The sequence below is a fragment of the Protopterus annectens genome, chromosome 2.part0 (assembly GCF_019279795.1).
Source record: "Protopterus annectens isolate FY-2018-M chromosome 2.part0, PAN1.0, whole genome shotgun sequence".
NCBI classification, from domain to species: domain Eukaryota; kingdom Metazoa; phylum Chordata; order Ceratodontiformes; family Protopteridae; genus Protopterus; species Protopterus annectens.
Genome location: NC_056728.1, coordinates 75496743 through 75521031, shown reverse-complemented (window position 1 = coordinate 75521031; position 24289 = coordinate 75496743). Strand labels below are relative to the sequence as shown.

Here is a 24289-nt window from a genome sequence, read left to right as displayed (position 1 = left end):
GGCCTTTTAGCCGCCCCCTCTTCTTTATGACCACCTCCCTTTTATTCTGCTTTGGGATTCAACCCTACAGTTATGACTGCAACAGTGAAACATGATGAACATAGTACAGTTGTGTACACTTACCATAAATGTAGATGTTCGAGTGTCTTCACTGTTGCAGTCTGGGTTTCCCTCCCTCCTGTCCCCTCTTATTTTTTCTTTTGTGTGGTTCCCTTCTTCACCCTTCTTTTGAGGTGTATTTGCAAAGGGTATGGGATCTTACTCATTTTGGAGCACCTGACATCTGGGGCAAGAAAAACTGGAGAACATGGCGTCGGCTGTCAGCTTTGTACTCCTGGTGCTCTGACGTCAGGGAGCATGGCTGAACAGCCGACGCTGGACCCAGACTTTGGGATTCTGGCCGACCGAGGACTGCCTGCCGGCAGGGGAGAACCCTACAGTCATGACTGCAACAGTGAAGACACTCGAACATCTACATTTATGGTAAATGTACACAACTGTACTTTCCTTCTCATGCTACATGTCCCTCTTAGCACTAGTTTCTTTACACTCTGCTAGGATAAGCTACAGGCCCTGGTGATAATCCACAGCAACTCCAGTTTCAAGACAAGATTAGTATGCGTGTGGCACTATTTCTACTGGTTCCTTTCATGCGGCTTTTGGTCTTTCCCCTGTCTCTGTGAATATTTGAATCATGCATGTATGTCTCACTTCATTACATTCAAGGCATCTGACCCCAGAACCTTGGAGATTATTAGAAACAATGATGTTTCCTTTTGATTGTGGATCCTGATGTTATAGCTTAGATTTCTCCCACTGGTTCCCTTATACTCGTGTGTAATCATATGCAAACCCCTCTTACATAGTTGTTCCTGTTGCTAAATACAGGGTACCCTTTCATTCCTGGTCTGTTAACCACATCCTTAGGCAAAATACTAAGTGTTTGCTGTCTAATTATAAGGTCTCCAAACATTTCAAAATTGTTGACTTGACATCCATTCACCCATTTCTGGAATTAAGTTTTCTCTGTAATGACATAAGTATATATATGCCAGTTTCTATTTCCTTAACAATTAATATATAGTTGCTTCAAAATTAACTGCTTAATGACATATGATCAAGAACAGAAGTCACCTGCAAACCACCTGCACATAAGGAAGTAAGCATTTTTATAGAAATTAAACTCCACTAGACCCTCCCTTACTTATATATACTCACTCCACAGTCTCGCAGAAGTGGGAAAAGGGGACCTCGCCAGTATAACAAACAGCAGTCTCACATACATGATGATCATGCAATGACTGCATCATAGTAATGTGATAAATTTGACCAGTTGTGTACAGGCAGTTAGGACTATATCAGCTAGCCATCAATCACTTGTGGGAAAGCAGTCTGTACCAGCCAGTGAGTGGATAACCTTTAGGCTTGTTTCATGTGATGATTTACACTAGTTAACTTTGGTAGCATCTTTTGGATTAATTGATCATTGTTAATCAATCTTTGGATCACACCTGCATTTCAAACATGGTGTTGTATCAAGGGAATTGATGCCCTGGGTTATGCACCCATTTGACACCTAGCCCCCTTTCCTGTTGACAGAAAGAAACTTTGATCACTTGGTGACAACCTGTAAATTGTCAAAGTTTAAGAGGAGTCTACAACTTGTCATTAAATGACCAGTTTAAACAATTTGTAAACCATCTACCTTTAAACAAACACAACAGTTTGACAGTTAAAAGCTTTAGTGATTGCTACTTAAAGACAACTTGTAAACTGTTAAGGTGTTCCATTTTTAAAGTTGGTTTTAGCGCCTTAAAAAGTAGAAGAGATTGAGAGCCTGTTTAAAAACTGTCTATGCAATCTTGATCACTTAATAACAACTTGTAACACATCGAACTTTTTGTTTCTAAAAGTTTGGTGCATTGTATATATTGACTTCCAGAGTAGATGCCTCATCTGGCCCTTCCTTACCCAGGTGGTGTTGACTTTATAATTTTACTTGAGCTTGCTAGTGTTTGATTACTGTTGTGGTGAGTATATTGGCACACTGTAAACGTGCAGTATTGTGTGCGTGCATGTATTGGGTGTTGCACAGTTAGAATTTGGCTGAATCTTAAGTCTGCCATCACACGATAATAAGCAACTTTACATTCATTTTTGCATAGTGATTGTGCATAGATGCTTAGTATGTTGTCCTTTAATTAAATGTTTGTTGGCTTGCATACTACTACTACCTAGTGTGATAGACATCTTTTGCTGTCCACTGCCTGGTGATCTTTTTCTCTCGCCTCACTAACTTGGGACCTCCTCAGTGGTTTCCATATGTGCATCTGGTCATTCACCCTCATGATCAAACCACACTATCTGTGGGTAAGTCAGCCCATTCTGTCATGGGCGAGAGCCAGGCATCCCCTGGCTAGTAGTCAAGAACCCTATGGCAAATTCATTCATAACCAGAAAGTCTTCTCCAGGTGATTCAATCCCCTCTGAGAGGCATGAGCTAGCTGCAGGTGCTGTGAAGCAGCCTACCATACCTCCCACATAAGACACGTTGACACAGAAGTGCTTTGTGATTGGCGGTAAGAGGCCTCCATGTTCCATGCATGCCTCAGTTTTCCTGGCTTCACAATGCAGAACTTTGCTTGAGAACATGAACCAACACACTCATTACAGGAGAACGATAACACCCTGTCACCAATGGTCACCAGTGCTACATGGCTAGCACTGATCCTGCCTGTTGAGGATGAGTGAGCTAGATCAATCGCTTAAGCACTTTCTCCCTGCCCAGTCCCTCAAATGTCCATGTCAATAACCAAGCATGGGTCACCTGGTCTGTAGTCAGGGCTTCATCCTTCTATGTCTCAGGGCCATTCTGCTTGTTCAGTGTTGTGCACAATGTGTTTATGTGAGGTGGGGGGGTGTAAAAGAAATTGACTGAGGTAATTGCATGTATTGCAAGATGTTTGACCCTGACCTGCATATCATACCATACAATGTCTTTTTAGTTTGTGCATCTTAACCACAGGCAATTGTTTCAACTGTGTGTTTTTTGTGCACCCTTCTAAATGAACCCTAGAGATCCTCAGGCATCCTCCAGCCTTGGTCAGATTCCGGTATGTCAAGGACTTCCACCACTCCTTACCTGCTAAGATCAGATTTCTGTGGGCATTATGGTGTGCACTAATGCTTAATTTGCATTTCTACACACTTTATGCATCTCTTGTGCTTTCTGATCTTCTTAATACTGCTGTTCATTGCTGAACCCTTAACCCTGTTCCATCAGGTTTCCTACAGATATTCTTCTGTCCTCCACTACCTGCTCAGGATAAAAGTACAGGCAAACATCTGCTTCATCCTATCCTCCACACAGTTGGCTGATGCCTGGCTTTATTCTTGCTGTGGACCCCCATCACCTCGGGTATGGAGGGGTGTTTTGCTTATCTGTATTACTGTGCTGGCCAAACACAGCCTCATTCGCTGTGTTTTGTTAGTACTGAATCTTTGTATATGCATTCCAATGGACTTACCACAGGGATAAGTATACCATTCCAAAAGGTGCTGTGGTACAAACCATTTGCTCTGTTGTGCCTTTAACTAATTTATTACATTTCAACATATTGTATGATAATGGCTTCATGAAGGGTGATTTGATTTGGTTCTAACTTGCTGATCAGCTTCCTAAGCATTGACATTCCTCAAAGCTTTTCTAGTGGTAATGTAGGTAAGTACAACATCACTGCTGTGTGCTATGGTATAGGGATGATGGTTTTTTTTTTGTTTTGTTTTTTGTTTTTTTAATGCATGATGTCTTTTTTGATTAAGAGTTGCTTAGTGCACTTTCTCAGCCAAAGTACAGGTATTGATCTAAATCTTTTAGTTCTCAATGTTGCTATATTATGTATATTTAGAGAAATTTGGTTGAAATATTTGACTGCTTTGTCTAGTATTAGAATTTTTAGGGGGCTCCAGTTATGTTTCTTTATGGTAGAGGGACAAGGTGGTGTATCAACATTACTGGACTCTGACATATTACAGCTCAGGAATATAAGTAATACTGGGCTTCTGGTGAAGTACACTGAGTCAGACTTGATCACAATACTGTTTCTGCACTGCTGTCCCTTAGCATTGAGTGTGCATAAATATGGAACAAAGGAATATCATTGAGGCCTTGTTTATTGGAGTTAGAACTTTGATTCCATATTATATTAACTGCTGCTGAAAGGACTACTAACTATGAGCTTCAGATGAGTCGTTTCTTTCATGGTTTCATTTACAATGAAAGCTGTATTTTCATAATTGAATATCCATTCCTTTTCAGGGGTGGCCATGGTGGTGCAGCGGTTAGCGTTGCCGCCTCACAGCAAGATGTTCTCCGGTTCAATTCTCAGCTGGGGTGCCTTCTGTGCGGAGTCTGCATGTCCTCCCTGTGGTCGCGTGGGTTTCCTCCGGGTGCTTCGGTTTCCTTCCACATTCCAAAGACATGCAGTAGGTGGATTGGACACTCTAAATTGGCCCTAGGTGTGAGTGTGTGCCTTCTGTGAAAGGTTGGGTGCTGGGCTGGCAACCCGACACCGTAAAACTCCACTGCCAATCATGAGCAGACAGATGCTCCACTGTGGCGACCCCTAACCGGGAAAAGCCGAAAGAAGAAGAAGAATATCCATTCCTTTTCAGACATGTACTGCTTTCCATGGTATGCCTCAGAGATTTGTGCTTGGCCTCTGTTTTTGTCCCTCTGCCACCCAAAGCTTTGTTCCATCTTGTGAGCACATGACATAGCTTTGTTCAATTCTGTTTTCTTCCATTCTGTGCTAAGCAATCCACAAAGTGACGACCTTGTGATTTCCGATAACTGACTTTTAGCTCAAGCTGGGCAGCACTAATGTCCATTAGAATGGGCTCTATCTTCAGCCATTGAACTGAAAAAGCATTGAACGGCATGTCTCATCGAACATGCTATTCATCGAGCTGTTTGAGTACGATCACATTACAGTAGGAATCAAGAAATCTGCCCTTTCCCCACTGTAGTCTGATCTCAAAGTTGGTATATATAATTAGTGTGGCAGGGGTGCAGTCCCCCCACATGAGGAGTTTCACTGAACCGCATTTTCGATGTAATGCTATTCATCAATTTTTCAGTTTGATGGCTGAACAAAGACCCATTAGAATGAAATTACACTGTCTGTCACTCGCTCTAGACGTAGGTCTTTGACCTCTGTTTTGACAGTTGACTTGTCTTGCTTTTAATCTGAAAGTGTATTCAGTTTAACTATCTAGGACTTGAGCTAAATCTCCCAAATTACAGTTTCTGAATATTTAAATACTATCAGTTATACATTACCCAAGTGTAAGGCAACTTATAACACGTCTCTTAATCAGTCTCCAGAGTCAGGGTCTACCATAGGTAAACATATCTCCTTGATGAGCTTCTCTGACCTATTCCTTTCTTACTACATCCACTGTGAGAGTGTGTTTAATAAATATGCTTATTAACCTTGATGTCATATCTCCTTGATGAGCTTCTCTGACCTATTCCTTTCTTACTACATCCACTGTGAGAGTGTGTTTAATAAATATGCTTATTAACCTTGATGTCATCTTAGCAGGAATACTGCAGCTTCACTGTAGAATAGGGTGCTTCCCCATAGGTTCATAGGTTGGTACAAGGCTATTAGCCCTAGGGCCTATACAAGCCTAGCCATAACAATTCCCTGGCTATTTCTTCCCACATTATTTACTTCCCTGGACCCCTTCCTGTCTAGCAGAGTGACTGATGTGATCCCCGGGGTGAATTTCCTCTCTCCCATCCAATCATCAATGTTCCTTTTGAAGAGGGCCAAAGAGGTGCTCTGCTTGACATGTATGGGCAGTCTATTTCAGAGTCTGGGGAGTCAGTGGGTCAGGAACCTATCCCTCCAGCATGTTTTGTTCATTGTGATGACAAGGTTTAGATCCCTGGAGCATGTGTCTCTGAGGGATTGGGATTTCTTTCAGTGTAACATGTTCAACAGCTCTGGGTTTGACATGGCCTTATATGTTAAGCAGAGATCGCCTCTGAGTAGACGAGATGTGACAGAGTATAGATGGAGTTTTTTTAGACGGTCAGCATAGGGCATCTGCTTTAGGCCTGTGATTCTTTTAGTGAGGTATTTCTGTGGCCTTTCCAGTTGTTGCAGCTGTCTTGAGAGGTACATACCAAATGGAGTACTGTATTCTATAATGGGTCGAATGAGGGATGAGTACAGTGGGACAATGACCTCCTTTTTTCTGGGTGAAAATCCCTTAGTGATGAGGTGTGCCACATAGAAGGATTTCCTGACTGTTGTGGTGATGTGGTTATCGAAGGTGAGACCACTGTCCACCTGTGTCCCTAAGTCTCTTATCACACTTTCAGTGTTTAGTGTACTGCCACCTATGTGGTAATTCATGGGTACATGTTTTTTCCCAAAGGGGATAACTATACATTTCTTGGCATTGAGCTTGAGCCCATGGCTCTGGCACCAAACATCTGTTTCTGTAAGACCCTTTTGTAGAGTATCCACATAATTTGGGGATTCAATAATGGCTCCCAGTTTGCAGACATCTGCAAACTTTGTTAGCCAGAGTCCCTTAGTGTTGGCCTGTACTTCAGAGAAGTAGATGCCAAACAAGAGTGGTCCCAGGACTGAACCCTGCGGTACTCCACTTGTCACTTGTCTGGAGCTGGATTTGGAGTCGGCTACTTTTACAGTCTGGGTTCTGTCAGTAAGCCAGTTGGCAACCCATCAAGTGACATAGGGATTAATGCCCAGCTTAGTAAGTTTATTTATGATTCCAGAGTGGGGGATGGTGTCGAAGGCCTTGGCGAGGTCCAGATAGGCTGTGTGGACCACCTTATTCTTGTCCATGGCTCTGGAGACTGATTTGAAGAAGTCAATCAGGTTCAGGAGACAAGATCAGCCCTTCACGAACCCAATCTGTGTGGGGTCCAGTGTTTGAAGGTTGCCAAGGTCTTTGTTTATAAGTTCCATGATAATACGTTCCATGGCCTTGCAGATCAGGCTCATCATAATAATCTCTGTTGCTTTTTTTAAAGCTGTCTTGCTATGTTAAACCCATTTAACATAGTTAGACAGTTTGTAAAAGCAATGGAGATCGTGCTTTCTCCATTGTTTTTTTCAAAGCTGTCTCGCTATGTTAAATGGGTTTAACATGAGACAGCTGGACATTCTCTGTTGCTTTTTTTAAAGCTGTTTCACTATGTTAAACTCTTTTAACATAGCGAGACAGTGTGTAAAAAAAGACTTATACTAATGGAAAAAGTCCGGGCGACCAGATCTTTTTCCATTAGTATAAGTCTGATTTACAACATGCATGCTGACCAATCAGCATGCACGTTTTGAAATATTAATGGGGGGTCGTTGTATAATATATCATATTATATATAAACATTACACACAATCAACTATGAAACATTTTTAAAACAACTATGAACTTTTATATTCTCTCTTATTCATTACATATTACAGTCTAAATTCATTCCTTTAGGGTACAATGTACCACAGTTTAATATCATTCTGCATTCTAACTTATTAAGTTCTCCTCTAAAATTTCCAAAGTTAACATCAGGTTGTGCCAGCACCCTGTAGAATAAACCTCCCACTGATCCATTGTGTTTAAACATGAAGTGAGCTGCCACTGGACTTTCCAAGTTATGTCTTCTTATATCCCCTAGGTGCTCTAAAATACATATCTTAACCTTTCTAGTTGTTTGCCCAATGTACCAAGAAGTATCATTACAGATGCATCCTATGATATAGATCACCTGCATGAATTGCAGTCATAACTCTCTCTAGCGAAATATGTCTTTCCATTGATTTTCAGGCCGTGCATGTTTTTAACCCTCTCACATACCTTACATTTACCACACCTGAATGTGCCAACCCTTTTGCCATCTGTATTGTTTTGAATCTTTTTGTTAACAAGTTCCTTTAAATTGAGAAGACAAAACTGCAACGAACCACCATGAGATAAAATTTGTAAAATTTAATGAAGATGAATGAGCGCTTTCACGCACACTCAGGTGCGCTTCATCAGGTACGGTTAAGTTAAGTTCCTTTAAATTATTGTACCTAGTGTACAAAAATGTCACATGTCTTAGAAACAGGGAGCCTACCATAGTATCTTCAGTCACCACGTTCCATACCTGCCTTACAATTTTTCCCAATAATGGAGAAAAATTTGAGAACTTAGTGACAAAAATAATCTTTCTTCTTCTTGTACTATTTGTTCTTCCTCTCTCCCTGAATTCCAACCATATCTTTTTGTGTGACCCACTTTCCTTCAGGCCATCCACAAAGCATCCTCCGAGTTCCCCTGCTGGCTAATCTATCATGGGTTTCACTAAGAAAAACCTCCCTAAATTGCCTTTCAGAAGTGTTAGCAAAAATTCTTTTAAATTCCCCAAAAGGCAATGCCTTTAATAAATGTGGAGGATGCATGCTCTCTGCATACAGGAAATTGTTAACTGACGTTGGCTTTCGATATGGTTTTTGCTGCATTTACTTTGATCATTCACATAAAATTCAACATCTAGGTATGTTATGCTCCTACTTTTACACTCCCAAGTGAATTTTAAACCATGATAATTCTCATTCAGCTGTTTCATAAATCCAACAAAACTGGGCTGATCTGCTCTACACACGAAGATGAGATCATCTATGTACCTCTTATAATAAATAACATGATGAATGAAATATTCATTCACATACATAAATGTCTTCTCAAATTCGCCCATGTTATATGGAGGCATAAGTAGGTTCAAATGCAGCACCCATGGCTGTCCCCTTACTCTGAAGAAAAAACTAATTTTTCCACTTAAAGTAATTGTGTGTTAAACTAAATTCAAGCAGGGACAACAAAAAGGACGTTCGAGGGACTTCCCCCATCACCTTAGCCATTGCTTCCAAGCCCTATCTTTTCTCTATATTTGTATATAAAGCAGATACGTCAATGGTCGCCCAAAAATAATCTGGGTTCCATTCCAAATTATGTAGCTCTTTACATACTTGACCCGTGTTCCTGATATGGGATGGAACTCTGTTCAAATAATCTTTGAAATGATGATCCAAAAATAAATTAACTTTTTCCACATAAGAACCTATGCCGGAAATGATGGGTCTACCTGGCGGGGTTTTTAAACATTTATGGATCTTGGGAATTGCATATAAGTAGAATATCCCTGGGCTCTTTTACTACAAGTTTTCAAACATCTTTAAGTCCCAAGAAACCAACCTCTCTCCCCCCTGTCTAATATCTCAAACAAATCTTCATTGAAATTTTTTACTGGATTCCCAGATAATCTAGTATATGTGCCTTCCACTAATAGCTCCTGAACCATGCCTTCATACTGTTCAATATTCATAATCACCCAGTTGCCACCCTTATCTGCTTGTCGAACTACAGCTGAATCTAAATTAGTTCTAAACTCTTTTAAAGCCAACCATTCTTCTTTGCTAAGATTATATTTAATACGACTTCTACAAAATCTTTCAAATTTATGTTCGACCCTGGCACAAACTGTATTTTCAAACACATTGATAGCATGGGAGCATTTCGGGGGCATATATCCACTTTCCATAATCAGTTTAGGCAAAGACAGTAATCCATACCCTGTGCAAACCCCCCCCCTCCAACAAAATCGATGTTATCAAGTTCATTACTACTAGTAATGGCTTCATCATCCAATATTTGCATATCTGCATCAATTTCATAAACACTAAGATTAAGTAATTCATCATCCCCTGGGTCAATACCAGTTTCATGACCACCATCTCCTCCTAATCTATTGCATGTTTTTACCTTACTAAAATGCACTTTCAAATTTAACTTATGACAGAACTTTTACATCAATTAAAATGTCTGCTAGAGTTGGTACTCTTGTGGGAATCAATTTGGGCCCTTTCATTAACACTCTACGCATGGTATCAGTAATTTCAATGTGGGACAAATTCACGATATTCAAACTTTCATTAACATTTGTTACGGTTGCACCATTTAAACATTCATTATTTTCACTGGGGTGATCAGATCTAGCATTTGTCAAAGTTTCATTTTGTATGTTCACATTATATATGCCTATGTTATGATTAACATTTTACTGTAATGCATTATTATAAATATTAATGTCCTATAACAGACTATAATTTTCTGCTTCTTGGCTTACTTTACTCTGTTGCGACTGGTACCGCTGTTGTTTTGTTTTGTTCTCGCGTGCCTTTTTCGACCTTGTTTGTACTTGCTGGGCTTCGACCTGACCCCCTGAGAGTTTTTTGTTGAATCATCCATTTCACCAAATTCTGCCATCCGTATCTCCTCAAATGATATGCTTTTTTTACTCGAACTGGTCTCCACTGATGAATGCGATGAGCCGTCTGCACTCCTGTACTTCCGCCCTCTGGATCTAGACCTAGACCGGTTAAACTGCGGTTTCCACTGCCAAGAATATACTAAGTCATTTTGAAAGTCACCAATGTCTCTCACCAATTTTCGTTTTTTTTCGATCGATTACATTCTGCTCCACTTTTTGAATTTTTACATTGATTTTCCGAAACGTACTTTCGTACACTGCACTCAACACTTCAGACATTAATTTGTTCTGCAGCTCAGTGATCTCCCCCTGCATTTTCTCAACCATTCGAATATTCCTCTTGATGAGAATGCAGAGCCAGTTAATAGTGCAGTCAAGGGCTACTGGCCTCCATTCAGACAACATATCACTTTCATCTTCACTAAAACCCCCAGCTGGCAATCGGTTGAATCGCAACCCTCTGGGCGTAATATTAAGAGAAACATATTTCTCTAACAACTTCTGGTCATAGAAAGCAGTTACCTCCTTGGACATTAATCTCTCCAATTGCAAAAATTTCTCCCCAGCAGCATTTTCTTCTGTCATGGACCAGGGATCTGTGTTGGCAATCTTATGCTCCCTTTCTCTGATGTAATCAGAAAACAACACTCCTCCAGTGGATTCTGGTGTATCTAGCTCATCCGAACTCATGGTGACTGCCGAATAATAATACACAAGCACTAGAACTACACCGCTGTAACTTAAAAAACACAAAATTACTATCACCATGAAATGAACACCATGCTAGACTGCTGGAAAATATTTGTCTTGTTTATTCTCCGTACATCATTCTGGTACCTCGGCTTATCGCTTTCAGGGAATAATTCAAATACAAAATGCATTCCCTTTTATACACCAGTGCCTAAAAGTATTTAATCAATTAACACATAAACTGACACATAAATTGCTCTTTTTTTAAAGTGACACCACTTCCTATAAATACCTATTCATTTTCTACATGCAAAATGGTTAGTGACACTTCAATATAACTTCATTACCAATGTATGAATACATAAATACATAAGCACAACTTTTATCATAAACCCTACCTTTCAGAAATGTTGTCTTAAGAAAATAATTAACATTCACAATATCTTAAAAAATGCATTTTAAATACATTTTACCTAGGAGCAGACTACATCAACTAGATAAACTTGGAGTATAGACTTAAACCAGTACGAATGTGACTGTAACACAATTATTTTCATTTGAATTCCATATTGCATTTATTCACATTTGTTGAATACCATATTGTAATATATTATATCATATTATATATAAACATTACACACAATCAACTATGAAACATTTTCAAAACAACTATGAAATTTTATATTTGAATTGTATTTGAATTATTCCTTGAAGGCGATAAGCCGAAGTACCAGAATGATATATGGAGAATAAACAAGACAAATATTTTCCAGCAGTCTAGCATGGTGTTCATTTCATGGTGATAGTAATTTTGTGTTTTTCAAGATCAGGCTCATCAGACTGATGGGGGGTGGTAGTTCCCGGGATCCAAGGTGGAGTGGGATAACTGTAGCTGTGCACCACTCAGTAAACACGAAGCCTGAGGTGAGGCTATGATTAAACATGACACTTAGGTGAGGTGCCATTTCATTTTGTAGTTCATGTAGTACACAGTCTGGGATGTCATCTGGTCCCATGGATGCTGTATTCTTAGCTTTGGAGAGTGTGTTTTTACCTGTGTGGCCGTTATTACTGGAATATGGCAATCTTTTGGTATTGAGATGGGCCCTTTAGGGGGTGAGAGGGGGGGTGAAGTTGGCACTAAATCGAACTGCCAGGATATTGGCAATATCCTTGGGATCAGTATATTTAATGCCATTCTGCTGTAGCTCAGAGCAGATCTGTGCATTGCCATTTAGATTCTTGACATAGCTATAGAATTTTTCGAAGAAGCCTACATTTATTCCTTCACAGAGCAATCTCTATATAACATTGTGCAGTTCTCATGCATGATGAATTTTCCATAAAATAAACTGGTCACCTAAACACTTTGCAAATACATTCAGCTATAGCCTTGACAAATGTATCTACCTACCAGTGCTAACAATGTTATATTTAAACATTTTCATAAAACATGGCTATCAATTCCTCCATCTAGTGCAGTCTGAGTCACTGCCTGCGCAAGTTACACATGTTTACGTTTTGCTCTTTTCCATGTTTTTCAGTACCTTAAACAATCCTAAACTACTTAGCAAAGTATAATTTTTGTTCTGATTATGTAACAATGTGTTTATTTTATTACCGCCACTTTGTTTGATCCACATGTATAAATATTTTCTCTTTCCCAGGGATTACCCTGGCGGTCACTTTGTCATCAGTTTTCTTTCTTTGCTTTTATAGCAGGTGACACCTATTCTTTGTAGTTAGTCTCCTCTTAGTGTTCCCTCATCTACCATTCTTCTACCCCAGTAGTCAACTGGACCACAGCATCATTCCATTTCAGCCACTGTCTTTTACCATCTATCATTCCTGCCCACCTACTGTCTGTCTCTTCATTTCAGTTTTCCAATGTTCCCATTTCCAGGTATGAAGCCTGTTAGTCATCTGTTTCATTTTTTCCTTTCATTTCCTTTTATCTTTTCTGCTAACTCTAACACTTCCTTAATATTTGGAATCTTGTCTGTTTTCCAGTTTTTGGTCATTATTTTTTTTTTGGACAGCATCAGTATCAATGAAACTAGACCCCTGACATAAGGGTTCCCACATTTCCTTTCTAACAAACTTGATAAAGTGACTGTTAGAGGGATCAACCTATGTTAACTTTTGGACTAATTTTTGTATCTGAGCCCAAAATGTCTTTAGTTTAGGACATGTCCAACTCCCCATTTCCAGCAAGTTGTACTGGCATCTGAAATAATTTTGTTTAATTTGTCTGTTGTATAAAAACATTTTTGTTAACATTTCTAAGCAAAGATTCTAAATTTTCTGGACTTGATTGCAGTTTTAGGGTCCAAACATATTTCATTCCAATATTGAAGCTTCCCTGTATCTCTGTATTTGACTTGCCAAACATCTTTTAATAATGCCTTGAAGAAAATACTCTCCTCTTTATTTGCTGCTGCTCCTGTCCTAGCCTCTATTAATAACTTCATCAGTTCTGGTTTCCTTAGCTTCCTTTAACTTTATCTCTTAATCATATTTCCTCAAGAATAGTAGAAGTCCCATATATTTAACTTTTTGTCTACAAAGTTGGTACTTTACACATAATTCTGTCCACTGCATTCTTCTGTCTCCTATTTTTAGATCTTCCCAGAAATCTACTTCTCTCTCACTCTCTCAGTGTTTTAGCTATGTCAATATTTATTCATTTCCCTTTCATCTGTCCTATTGGCTGATGATCAAAATTCTAGATGGCGCATTCCCTCCCTTTTGCAACCCCATCTTGTAGTACCATAGAAACAGCTATGAAAGAAGTGAAACAGCCTTGAGTTTTTAAGAAGATAGTAGCATTTATACAGGCCTGATCTGACAATATAACCAAGACATTCTTAGTAAATGTAGCCTGCTCAGATGGTAAATACTTCACTAGGATGGGAACACAGTAGTCGTTGCAGGAGATATAACCTTTTGGTGTCTATCAAAGTAATATTTAAGCAGGTCAGGAAAGAAAAGTATATCTTTTTGGTGATGCTTTGAAGATTTCACAGGGTTGAATCACATGAAGTGTGTAAGAAGGATGGAAAGGAATATAAGATTAAAGGCATTGTCTAAAACATGGCCGCATTTAATCATATGTTACTAGGCATGTTGTATGTGGTCCAGGACACCATTGCAGATCCCAGGCTAATTTCTCCAGTGCACTGTCTGGTTCATTGAGTTTGTCAGTCTCACACAGTAGATAAATGGAGGCTGAAGAGACTAAACACTGGTCAACATGAAGTAGCTTATGGCTTTAATCCTTTGTGCTTATTTGCCAGAGGAGTGCCAACAATGCAGAATAATTAATCTGGGGCACAATATCCTATAAAATGAGTGCGCGGTCAGATGACAGAATAACGTTAAACAGAAATGTAGAAAAAAAATGGGTTCTTATATCAGATTATTTATAAATAAACAAGGTGTGTCACAAAGCGTAACAGAATGCCGATGGCAAGGACAGGAAAGGTCATCACCCCACAGATCGTAATTTCCCGTGTGGAATATTGCATGCAGTTTTTGGAGAAATCTTCACCATGACAAGGTAGAGGCAGCAGAAATGGTACATGGTCCTTAGCACAGGCTGTGGTATAGATAGTAATGAAGAAATGAAGAAAGTAAACGGGGTTACTACAAAAACTTTCTTCCAAGGGAATCTACAATGTACACGTGGGTGCACTGCTTCAGAGAACAAATCACAACTTAAAAATACAAGGCATAGGGCTCAAAAATATGTAAAGAAGGATTTATTTACCCATAAAACAGTAGATGAATATAATAGCTTTTTAGAACCGGTGGTAGTATCAAAACCCACAGGCAGAATTCCAAAATGCATGAAACAACCATAAACCAGTTGCTTTACTAACTGGAAGAAAAAAGAAAGAAGCTGTTAATTCAGTCAGATCTATGGCTTATTCATAAGGCAGCCAAAAGGACAGACGCACCGGGGACAATCAGTGCTTATATACTGTCAAAATCAGTACCTCACTGAAAAGGGATGTCAGCTTTTCAAATGTCTAAAGTGGGACATTTTTAGTGGAAACCTAAGATCTTGCAGAAAAAAAAAAAAAACATTCCCGTGACACTCTTGAAGGTTGGACTTAACTTTTTTGCCAGAATAAAAGCTCAGTCTTAGAAATTGAGTTTGTTTGTTTTGTGTAACAGTAAAGTGTTTCAGATGTTTAGAAAAATGCCTCTTACAACTGTTGGAAGAAACATGGGAAGTACCTTCTGTCCAGATATGTAAGGGTATTTGACATTTTTCCTGTTCCCTACACAGGATGCAGTTTCCCAAATAAGGACTGTCCTACCTAAAGTGGGACAGACTGCAACCACCCCCCCCCCCCGAAGTAAAGGTATGCTTTAGCATAGACATGTCCAACCTGCGGCCCTCAGATCTCTTCCATGTGGCCCTCAACCTCTAACTCCAACATCGATGTACACATGCCCCAAAACACTTTTTTGTTGTGTTTTTCACGCCCGTGACCTACAACTCTAACATCGGTGTGCGCATGTGCCAAAGCATCCTTCTAGTTTTGATGTTTTTGCACCAAAGAAGGGTTTGTGTGTTCGCGCCATTATTTCATATCAAAGAATCAGTGTGTGTTCTCGCTGAAGAGGGACTCGTGTATGGAGTTGCCGCCACTGCCTTTGAAAGGGACAGCACTTAACCTGTGTTAATAGGCAAGTACAGAGTGAGTGAGTGCATGCATGAAAGCAGAATGTTTGTGTGCATGAAAGTAGAAGAAGAGTGAGTGTGTGTGTATGTGTGCATGACAGAGAGACACATGCACAAAGAGACTAATGACGATCAGTCTACCTACTGAACACAAACAAGTTAGCTCACAAATATATCCTACATTAAAAGTACACTTTCATTAAATTGCAGCTTTCCTGACAGGGAGAGTGTTGTATTGAATATGAAATCATACCTCTCAACTGTATGGATTTTCGAAGAATGTCTGGATTTTTGCAACATCTTCCAATTTGTGTCTTTTGCTTAGGAAATAAAAGTAGTCATCCAAGGTAATGCAATTCCAGGGAGTAAGAATGAGACAGCAGCCTAGGGTTAATGGGTCAGTAGTGGATTGACTAATGTGGGACTGTAGCATATAAAGTTTTTTTTTTTTTGACAAACAAAAAAGCACCCAGTACTGTTTTGTCATTGGTGGGTTCTAAGCAGTGGTAGATTGGACAACAGTAAGCTATGTTTGGTGGATCATCAATACTGGCAAATCAGGTGGGCATAATGTCATTTGTTAAATGTTGGGGGTTTTAGTGTGTATGTGTGTGTTTGTGTTGGGAGTGCTGTAACAGTAGAGGATTATTAAAGACAGAGGCTTACAGACTGGAGAATATATGTTTCTTTGTTTCAAAACCTGATACTTGGGTACTAGGCATGCCAAAAGTAGATTTTTTTAAGACATAGCTTCTTGCCATTTACAGTGGATGGATATTTACATTTAATGGACAATGTTAGCAGTATGTGTGTGGTCCTGTAGGGATCTGGAGAATGTCAAGTCTACCACTGCCAGTGTCTTGTAAAGTGACCTGGAAATGGATATTGGGATGTTACTGAAAAGGTACAGTAAGTGGGCTTATAAATATAGTTTAATTAAGCAAAGTGCACTTGCAATTTGCAGGCCATGATTTAATTTATTTCAGGTAGTCCAGATCCTGGTAGATTGTATACCATTAGACTTGAGGTGTCATTCTGGGGAAATAAGCAGCCCTAGTTTCAGTGAAAGCTCTGTTGTTGTTTGCAGGTAGGAAGTTGCAGGATGTGGATGCAATGTGTTTTATTATTTTTAATGCATTTGTCATTTCAAAGCATGGTTTTCTTTGTTGCAAAAGAAGGCAGGATTGAATGAGCCATATAATGCTTAACTGACAATGATGGGATAGAAACATTGTACATGATGTACAATGTTTGCAGCTACAGTTGTTTCAATGGTGTCTGTGATGCATAACAATTTTTGGGCCTTTGTCCCACTTTTATTTTTCGCTTTGTCCAGATTTCTTGCTGTAAGGTTGAGAGGTATGGTTCCATGCTAAATCAGAAGGTTGTATTTACCTTGGAAGACTTTTCAGCATAATAATGAGAAACAGAGCTTTTTTAATATCTCTGCTTATTTCCAATATAAAATGCCATGTAACCTTGCAAATAACTTTCTTATTAAGCTACTTTAATTCTTTAGGAATTGACAGGTATGATTCATTCGGATGTAAGCACTGAGTGCTAATGTGACTGATTTCTTGCAGCAGTCTGTGGTTTACTTATCACAATAACTTTTCTCTGTGTGTGATCAACAGTTTTAAAGATGTTTTCCAAAATTAAATAAATACGTAATAAAAAATAATCCTTTCTGCACTTTGAGCTATTGACAAAGTCTGGGAATTTGTTTTTTCAAAAGTGAAGGTTAGCATTACAGCTCAGTAAACTGTCAGTCTGAATAACTTCTGCACAAACTAAAATGTCTGAATGTCAAATGGCTTTACATTGGAGGGAAGTTATATGTTTACTCCAGTATGTAGTATGATTTTAGAGAGTTTACGGATTTCTTATTGATTTACATTTTGCTGAGCAGTTGTTTGTTGATTTATTGATTGTCCTTTTGGTAGTGAGAAATTGCATGGATGAATCCATCTCTATTATAATTTTTTTTCAGATATTTTGACTTCCAGACAATTTCATTCATGGAGGGTGTGTCATGTGATTACTGAGGTTGCCTATTTTACAAGTAGGGGCTCCTTTTGTGTAAGAGAGAGATTTAATATGTATACTGAATATATTTTTGCAAATAGAATTCTTAGTTAAATAGGCCCCTCTCTTCTTGGGCAAGTAGACTTGAGTAACCAATATTAGATCTTAGCCATCCAGCTAGGAAAGTTTAGTATGTGGATTTTCCATCCGGTTTGATGAAGGCTATACTACTTACTCAAGAAGTACATTTATGGCTATCCAGCCAGTTGTGTTGCTGAACTACTTTGTTTGACAATGAGAGGAGCTTTTTACAGAAGTTGAAGGTTTTTGTGTCAAGAACCTGTCCATACAAAGTGGCTTGTTTATGTTGCAGTGAAGGCTGTGGTCTTTGTAGTGAGCATTTTAAATATAACCAGTACTTCTGAGGTGGATAAAGTCTCTTAAGGCAGGATCTTTCTTAGCCTGGAAAGCAAGCCAATGATGAAATTTATAGGGGCCAGTGAGAGACAGAGGAAAGAACGAAGCATTTTAGTCTGTTTGGATAACTAAGTGAACTCAGTCCTTTGACCTTTTTGTTAGAAATGGTTGTAGTCTTTCTTTTGGCAGGGTGTTTTGCTGAGGTACATGCCAAAAGGGACGTTGCACTCAATAACTGCTCTTGTAAAGGAATACAGGGATGTTATGACCTCCTTGTCCCTGGATGAGATAACCTTACTAATGAGGTGGGCCATGTAAAAAGCTTTCCGCACAACCGAGACAATGTGGTGGTCAAAAGTCAGGTTTCTATCAACCTGGGTGCCCAAGCACCTCACAACTGATTGCGTGCTTACAACATTGTTATTAATGTGATAATTTGTGGGGACATCACTCCCCTCAAAGGGGATGATGCTGCATTTAGCTTAAGGCCATGTTTCTGGCACCAGTCATTTGTTTGGGTGAGACCCTTTTGTAGCTTATTCAGAATTGTTTTATTAAGTCAGTAATGTGAATTTTTTACTTTATTGCAAATTTGTTGGCTTATTTTTGTGGATTATAGTATTGTAGGACTGCTAAAATTGACATTTTATGTAGTTGGGCTGCTGGAGTGGTTTTCCCAGTGAGAAATGCTAATGCTGTAGTGAATATCTGTTTATTTGTAAAAAAAAAAAAAAAAAAAAAATATATATATATATATATATTAACTAAGATGTTAGAGTTAACTGCTAGATTTGAGAATTAGAATTTTAAGGCAAATATTAGGCATTTATTACATTTATTCATTGTTGGAATGCACCTACAGTGCAGCCAGGAGGTCGATTTTGGTCTCCCGCGACAGCAAAAGAGTTAACTATATGATATATTTTATATGCGGCCCCAAGACAATTTCTGTTCACTCAATGTGGCCCCGTTAAGCCAAAAGGTTGGACACCCCTGCTTTAGCACATTTACTAGTTCATGTCAGTAATGCCATCTCAAAGGTATGCTGGGAAGGTGGTCTCTAAATATACAGTTGTACTGACACAATGTTTGACTGTAACTGATACTTCTCTGGTAGTAAAATTCCATGTTTACTTTCTTTTTCCTGTTGTAGCAAATACATTCTATGTGGATCAGCTCCTTCACTTAATTAACAAAGGAACAAATAACTTGAGTGCATTGTAGCATGTGTAAAACACAAAAAACACAATGAATTACTGCCAAGGTCCTTACAAGTTGAACTACTCTGGTTAGTAAGCATTGCAACGTGTAGATGTGCAGTCACACAATTACACTACTGTATGTTTCTGGTTATAGCTTCTAATCAGTTAGAATATGAAATTATTAATTTGTTTATTAGCTAAGCCAGTAAAGCATGACATCATTTTTCCAAGCATGACAGAGGTGTATTGTATTTTTTACTGATTTGCTTGGTATCAGAGTCTGCAAACAGGGATTGAGAGAATCAAACCCAAGACTACAGGATAACATTCATTATCAGATCTTGGTCTTCATCCTGTGTAAAACTGCCAGAGCAACAAAAAGCCCAGATAATTACTAGTGGAAATATAAATTATAGGGCAATTTATCTGTGGAGATATTTTCAGCATGAATACCACCCAAGTTATTTATTTGTTTTTTCAGTTATAATCAGCAGACAACAGCGGCGTGTACAGCTGATGAGAATACGGCAGAAGGAAGACAGAAAAGAAAGAAAGAAGAAGAAACAGAAACATACCCATCATCACCATCACCACCACCAGCACAAAGCATACCCCCCAGAACCAGCTTACAGACGAAAACCGAATCCTGTCCGTCGTTTTGATGGTGATGTGCTTTCCCCGGTAAGTGATTAGTGTCTGTTGTATCATTTGGTTTCAGCTCAGTCTCAAATGAGATGGGGTTTCCAGCTGAGGACAGAGATGCACAGTTGATATTTTTTCCCTGATGCTTTTATGGCTTTTTTTTTTTCACCGTGTTCTGTACATCTTCATTGTATTAACCAGTTAAAATTAATTAGGTTGGGTAGCTCTTTCATATCAGTGATCAATAATTTGACGGAGATTAAATGACTCGCTCAGCTTCACATGGTGTATCATTGTAAGGGAGTTGAATTCAAAGTTTCTTTTCTAGCATTTGCCTTCACCAGTGTCATGGGGCTGCATGGTAAAGCAGGAGATGTGGGAAAGAAAAAGCTGGTACATGTATTATATAAGATGAATATGGATAAAAAAGGGGTAGTTGCAAACTCTGATGGAATCTGGTAAGGTGTTCATTTTAGAGTAATGGAAAGACTTGTAAACAAGTGGATGTGGACAGGATGCTGGGATTTAGGGTATTTAGAATATATAGACTGGTTAACAACAGAGACAGGTGTATAGAAGGAAATGGAGGAGGCATGATGCAATGGAAACTGAGGAAGGTGTTGAATGGTGCTGTAAGGGAGGTGTACATAAACAGTGTTAGTTAATAGGAGATCAGGCTTGAATGCAAAGGTGAGCATTTTAGTACCTAGATACTATGTATTGGCCTCCAGATGTGAATATTACAGATGTGCTAATTAATTATCCATTAAAGAAAATGGAAAGGGAAAAATAGTGTGTTAGTAATGGCTTATCTTAATCTACCTGGAACTGAATGGAATGTCTCATGTCAAGACCTGCAAGTAACAATGAAACATTTAACCTTTTACAGCGAGAAGGTTATAAGTAGTGGACTGAAGAGCTGTCTGCAAAGAATAGGATATCTGACATAGTTCTGATAAAACTGGGAGGAGTCTTGAGAAAAAGGTGATGCCCCATTGGGTAACAGCTTTTTATTCCTTATGAAGGAGAAGGCTATTGGTGGCTTCAAATGTTTAGGGAGGAGATTATAGGAAGGCAGATTACAGTAAAGCATTGCAGTTATCTGTGCATATTGTGGAGAATTTACAACAGAAATGTGATGAGTGGTTGAAGTTCATTAAGATTGTGGTATGGAGAAAGCTGTTATCAAGAGAAGGCAGTAAAAGAGTTACAGAAGGCTTATGTAACTAAATAAAGGTATCAGGAAAGTGCAAATAGAAAACAAAAGTTGTATAGACAGTGAAGATAAAAGCAGCATCAAAGCAAAGAAGTCTGTGGCCAAGTAAATACAAGAGCCTCTGGGGAGTGGAGGAGGGCTAAGACAAATTTAGAAAGTAAGTTTGTAGAAGAAAAAAAGGAGAGTATGAAATGTTTAGGTACTGAGGGAAATAATAGGATGACTTCTCTACTCGATGGGCTTTAGGAAATTGGGAATTAGTGGTCTAACATGATTCTCTCCATCTTTTTCAAACCTTCAGAACTTATACTGAAGATCTGACTCAGATCAGCACTTGAAACATTCTGAAACTATGGCTACTTCCATTTATCCAAAGAACATTGCACTTTCCACTGACTCTCCAAACCTGTTACCAGTCATCAAGCCCACCTCTTCAGGTTTTTGTTTCTTTGACAGGAAATTTTTTGTATTCTCATAATCCTCAGCTTCTGGCAATTTTTATCAGTCGGTATTGATCTGTTCCTTTCTCGGGCCAGACCAATCTAATTTTTACACTTTTTCAGAGATCACTGTCACTCTCTCAAGCCCCAGCCTTCCTCTGTACCTTTACACCATACTGCTCCTTAACCTATTTCCAGCTGAAATATGTACTTTTTCCAGCAGTACTGGATTTAATTTAAGTTCTTTTGTGACTTGGCAAGTTGTTATGTGACTTCCTTTTTTCTTTTCTTTTAATATGCTAGACAAGGAAATATCAACTGGTTTAAAAAAAACACAAATCCTGTGGGCATAAAGTTAACCCATTACATGCATGTGATGCGCATGAATTGTTTGGAAGCTCAGCATTTCAAAACTGATAACAAGATATGCATATGTATTTGATCAGTGTATTTTAATAGTAAGTACAAAATAATTTTTAAGGGGTTGGTCCTCAGGGACACAACTTCTCTGTGGTGTACCTCCAAGGATCCAAGGAGTTGGTCCCATATTTTCCAAAGCCTAGATCCAAACAGAAGGGCCACAAATGGTGAGATAAAATGCATAATCTTCAGTCTGCCAGCTGTTATATTCCATTACTGTCCAAGAAGAGGGTAAGGATACAAGGTTATGATAAAGTTTCTGCAAGTTTTTCTGGAGTACCTAACATGGTAATCAGTGTGTTTAAAGAGCAGAAAAAAATAGGCTTACTAGTCAGGTTAGCCTTTCCTCACACTCAAAAGTTGAGCTAGGCAACTCGTGACTTCTGTGCGCCAAGTTATTTTGGGCCATAACTTCTCACCTTAGCAAGTCACTATCTCTATACTGACTATGATAAGATGATGAAGGCAGTTTTGCATATGTATGGATCCTATTCCGTTCCCTTGAGGTTCTGGGGTGGATAGGGGCTCTTTATTTTTATATTTTTCAGGTACCTCCTTATCGGCCCCTTTATGGTGCTAATCCCAGTTAGGCTGGTGAGTAACATAAAAGAGAACACGTAGTAGGTGCCTTGATGATGTTTGTCATAGTATCTCCAGGGCCACATCTATTTCCTCTGATTTCTCTTAAATCAGCTCCATTACTGCAGGTGGTGGTGTTGACAGTTCTTGTGGCGCTGTGCTTTCTTTTGGCCTTGCAATTTAAAGTTGAGGAGGTCTGGTGGTCTTTACTGGCAATGCTGTTGGCACTGTTGCAAAGGTCAGCCTTAGTCCTGGCTCCACATTGGCCTGGTTCCAACTTCAATTCAGCGTGGACTGCTAAAGTCTGTCTGGATGATTGATGCTGACAGTCACATTGTTGGCAGCATATGGTATCAGTCATTGCTGACTCCCTTGGTTCGGTGTCAAAGTCCTTGAAGCCAAATGGGTTTTTGATTCTAGCTACTGCATCAATGCATTCTTCTTGCATGAGCCTTCCCTGGTTCTTGTTATGTCTTTTATGGCAGCTTTGATCCAAGACCCTCTCTTACATGTTTTTGTGGTTTGTCTATCTTCCCAGCATTTGGAGAGTTTTACATAGTGGTTAGCAATATCAGCTTCAAAGGGCAAGTTATTCTTCTGCTTCCTCTTCCTCCTCTTCCTCTCTGAGAAATGAAGGAAGCATTTAAACAAGAGGAACCATTTTGGCCCCACTTGGAATCTCATACACCAGGCATGGATAATGGAGATGCAAGTGATTTAAGAAGCATTCTCATTACATGAGCCCATTTACACCCATGTTTCTGGAAATTGCATGACTTCTTCTGATTTCCTCCCTCAGCCTCCTTAAAGTTTCCACTGATAGGTCAGATAAGCTTTCTTATAATCAGGGAGACTTGGAAGGAGTCAGAAATAGTGCCTATTCCTAAAAGACCGAATATGAATCTCTGGCATCTTAAAGCTTGAAACAGTTGGGTCCAGGGTTCAGTCATTCCAGTCACTGATTCTTTTGTTACAGCAAAAGCCCTCCAAAAGGCTTCCACAGTTCATTCAACTAGTTAGATATTCAGGGTGTTGGAACACTTTTAGAAGGGATTCTACACATCATCCACATTTCTTCCAGGGTGCTGAGCTGTTTATTACATATGCTATGCTTTCCTTGCTAGCTTGCTGACAAAATGATCATGTGCCAGAAAAGTGGCCAGGTGATAAGTGAGCTGAAACATAAACCTTTCTGATATGTCAACACTATCCTGTATTACTAACTGGTTCATGTTCTTGATACATGATTTTGTAGATGCTGCAGAGATGGATACATGCACTGGCATTATTGTCCACTGCCATGCCTGGTTATACCTTGGCAGTTTTGCTGATAACTTTAGGGCATCCTTTAATAATGCCCCTTTTGATGGAGCTAGCTAGATATCTTTCCTTAGATGACTGTTGTAGCATTCACATAATGTTGGGTTATCTCACTGAGGTAACCTGACATCTGGCCAGGGAAACAAAGCCAAAACAAACAAAAAAAAAGACTTCTGTAAACCATCCATTCTATGTCCATGGGTGTAAGAGTAAATAAGCAGATGCATGAGTATAAGATTCTAGAACTATCTTACCACCACTCTGAATTCAAGTCTCGCACCCATTGGTCTGTTATAT

The 24289-nt window shown here is 39.1% G+C and overlaps 1 protein-coding gene across 1 annotated transcript in view; it reads left to right on the top strand.

The window, feature by feature from the left end:
• TMEM198 (transmembrane protein 198) overlaps positions 1-24289 on the top strand; it is a 178873-nt gene that overhangs the window by 84067 nt on the left and 70517 nt on the right. Inside the window, exon 3 of the mRNA XM_044060563.1 lies at positions 19857-20056. Coding sequence (XP_043916498.1) covers positions 19857-20056 — 200 coding nt within the window. The remainder of the gene's footprint in view (positions 1-19856; positions 20057-24289) is intronic.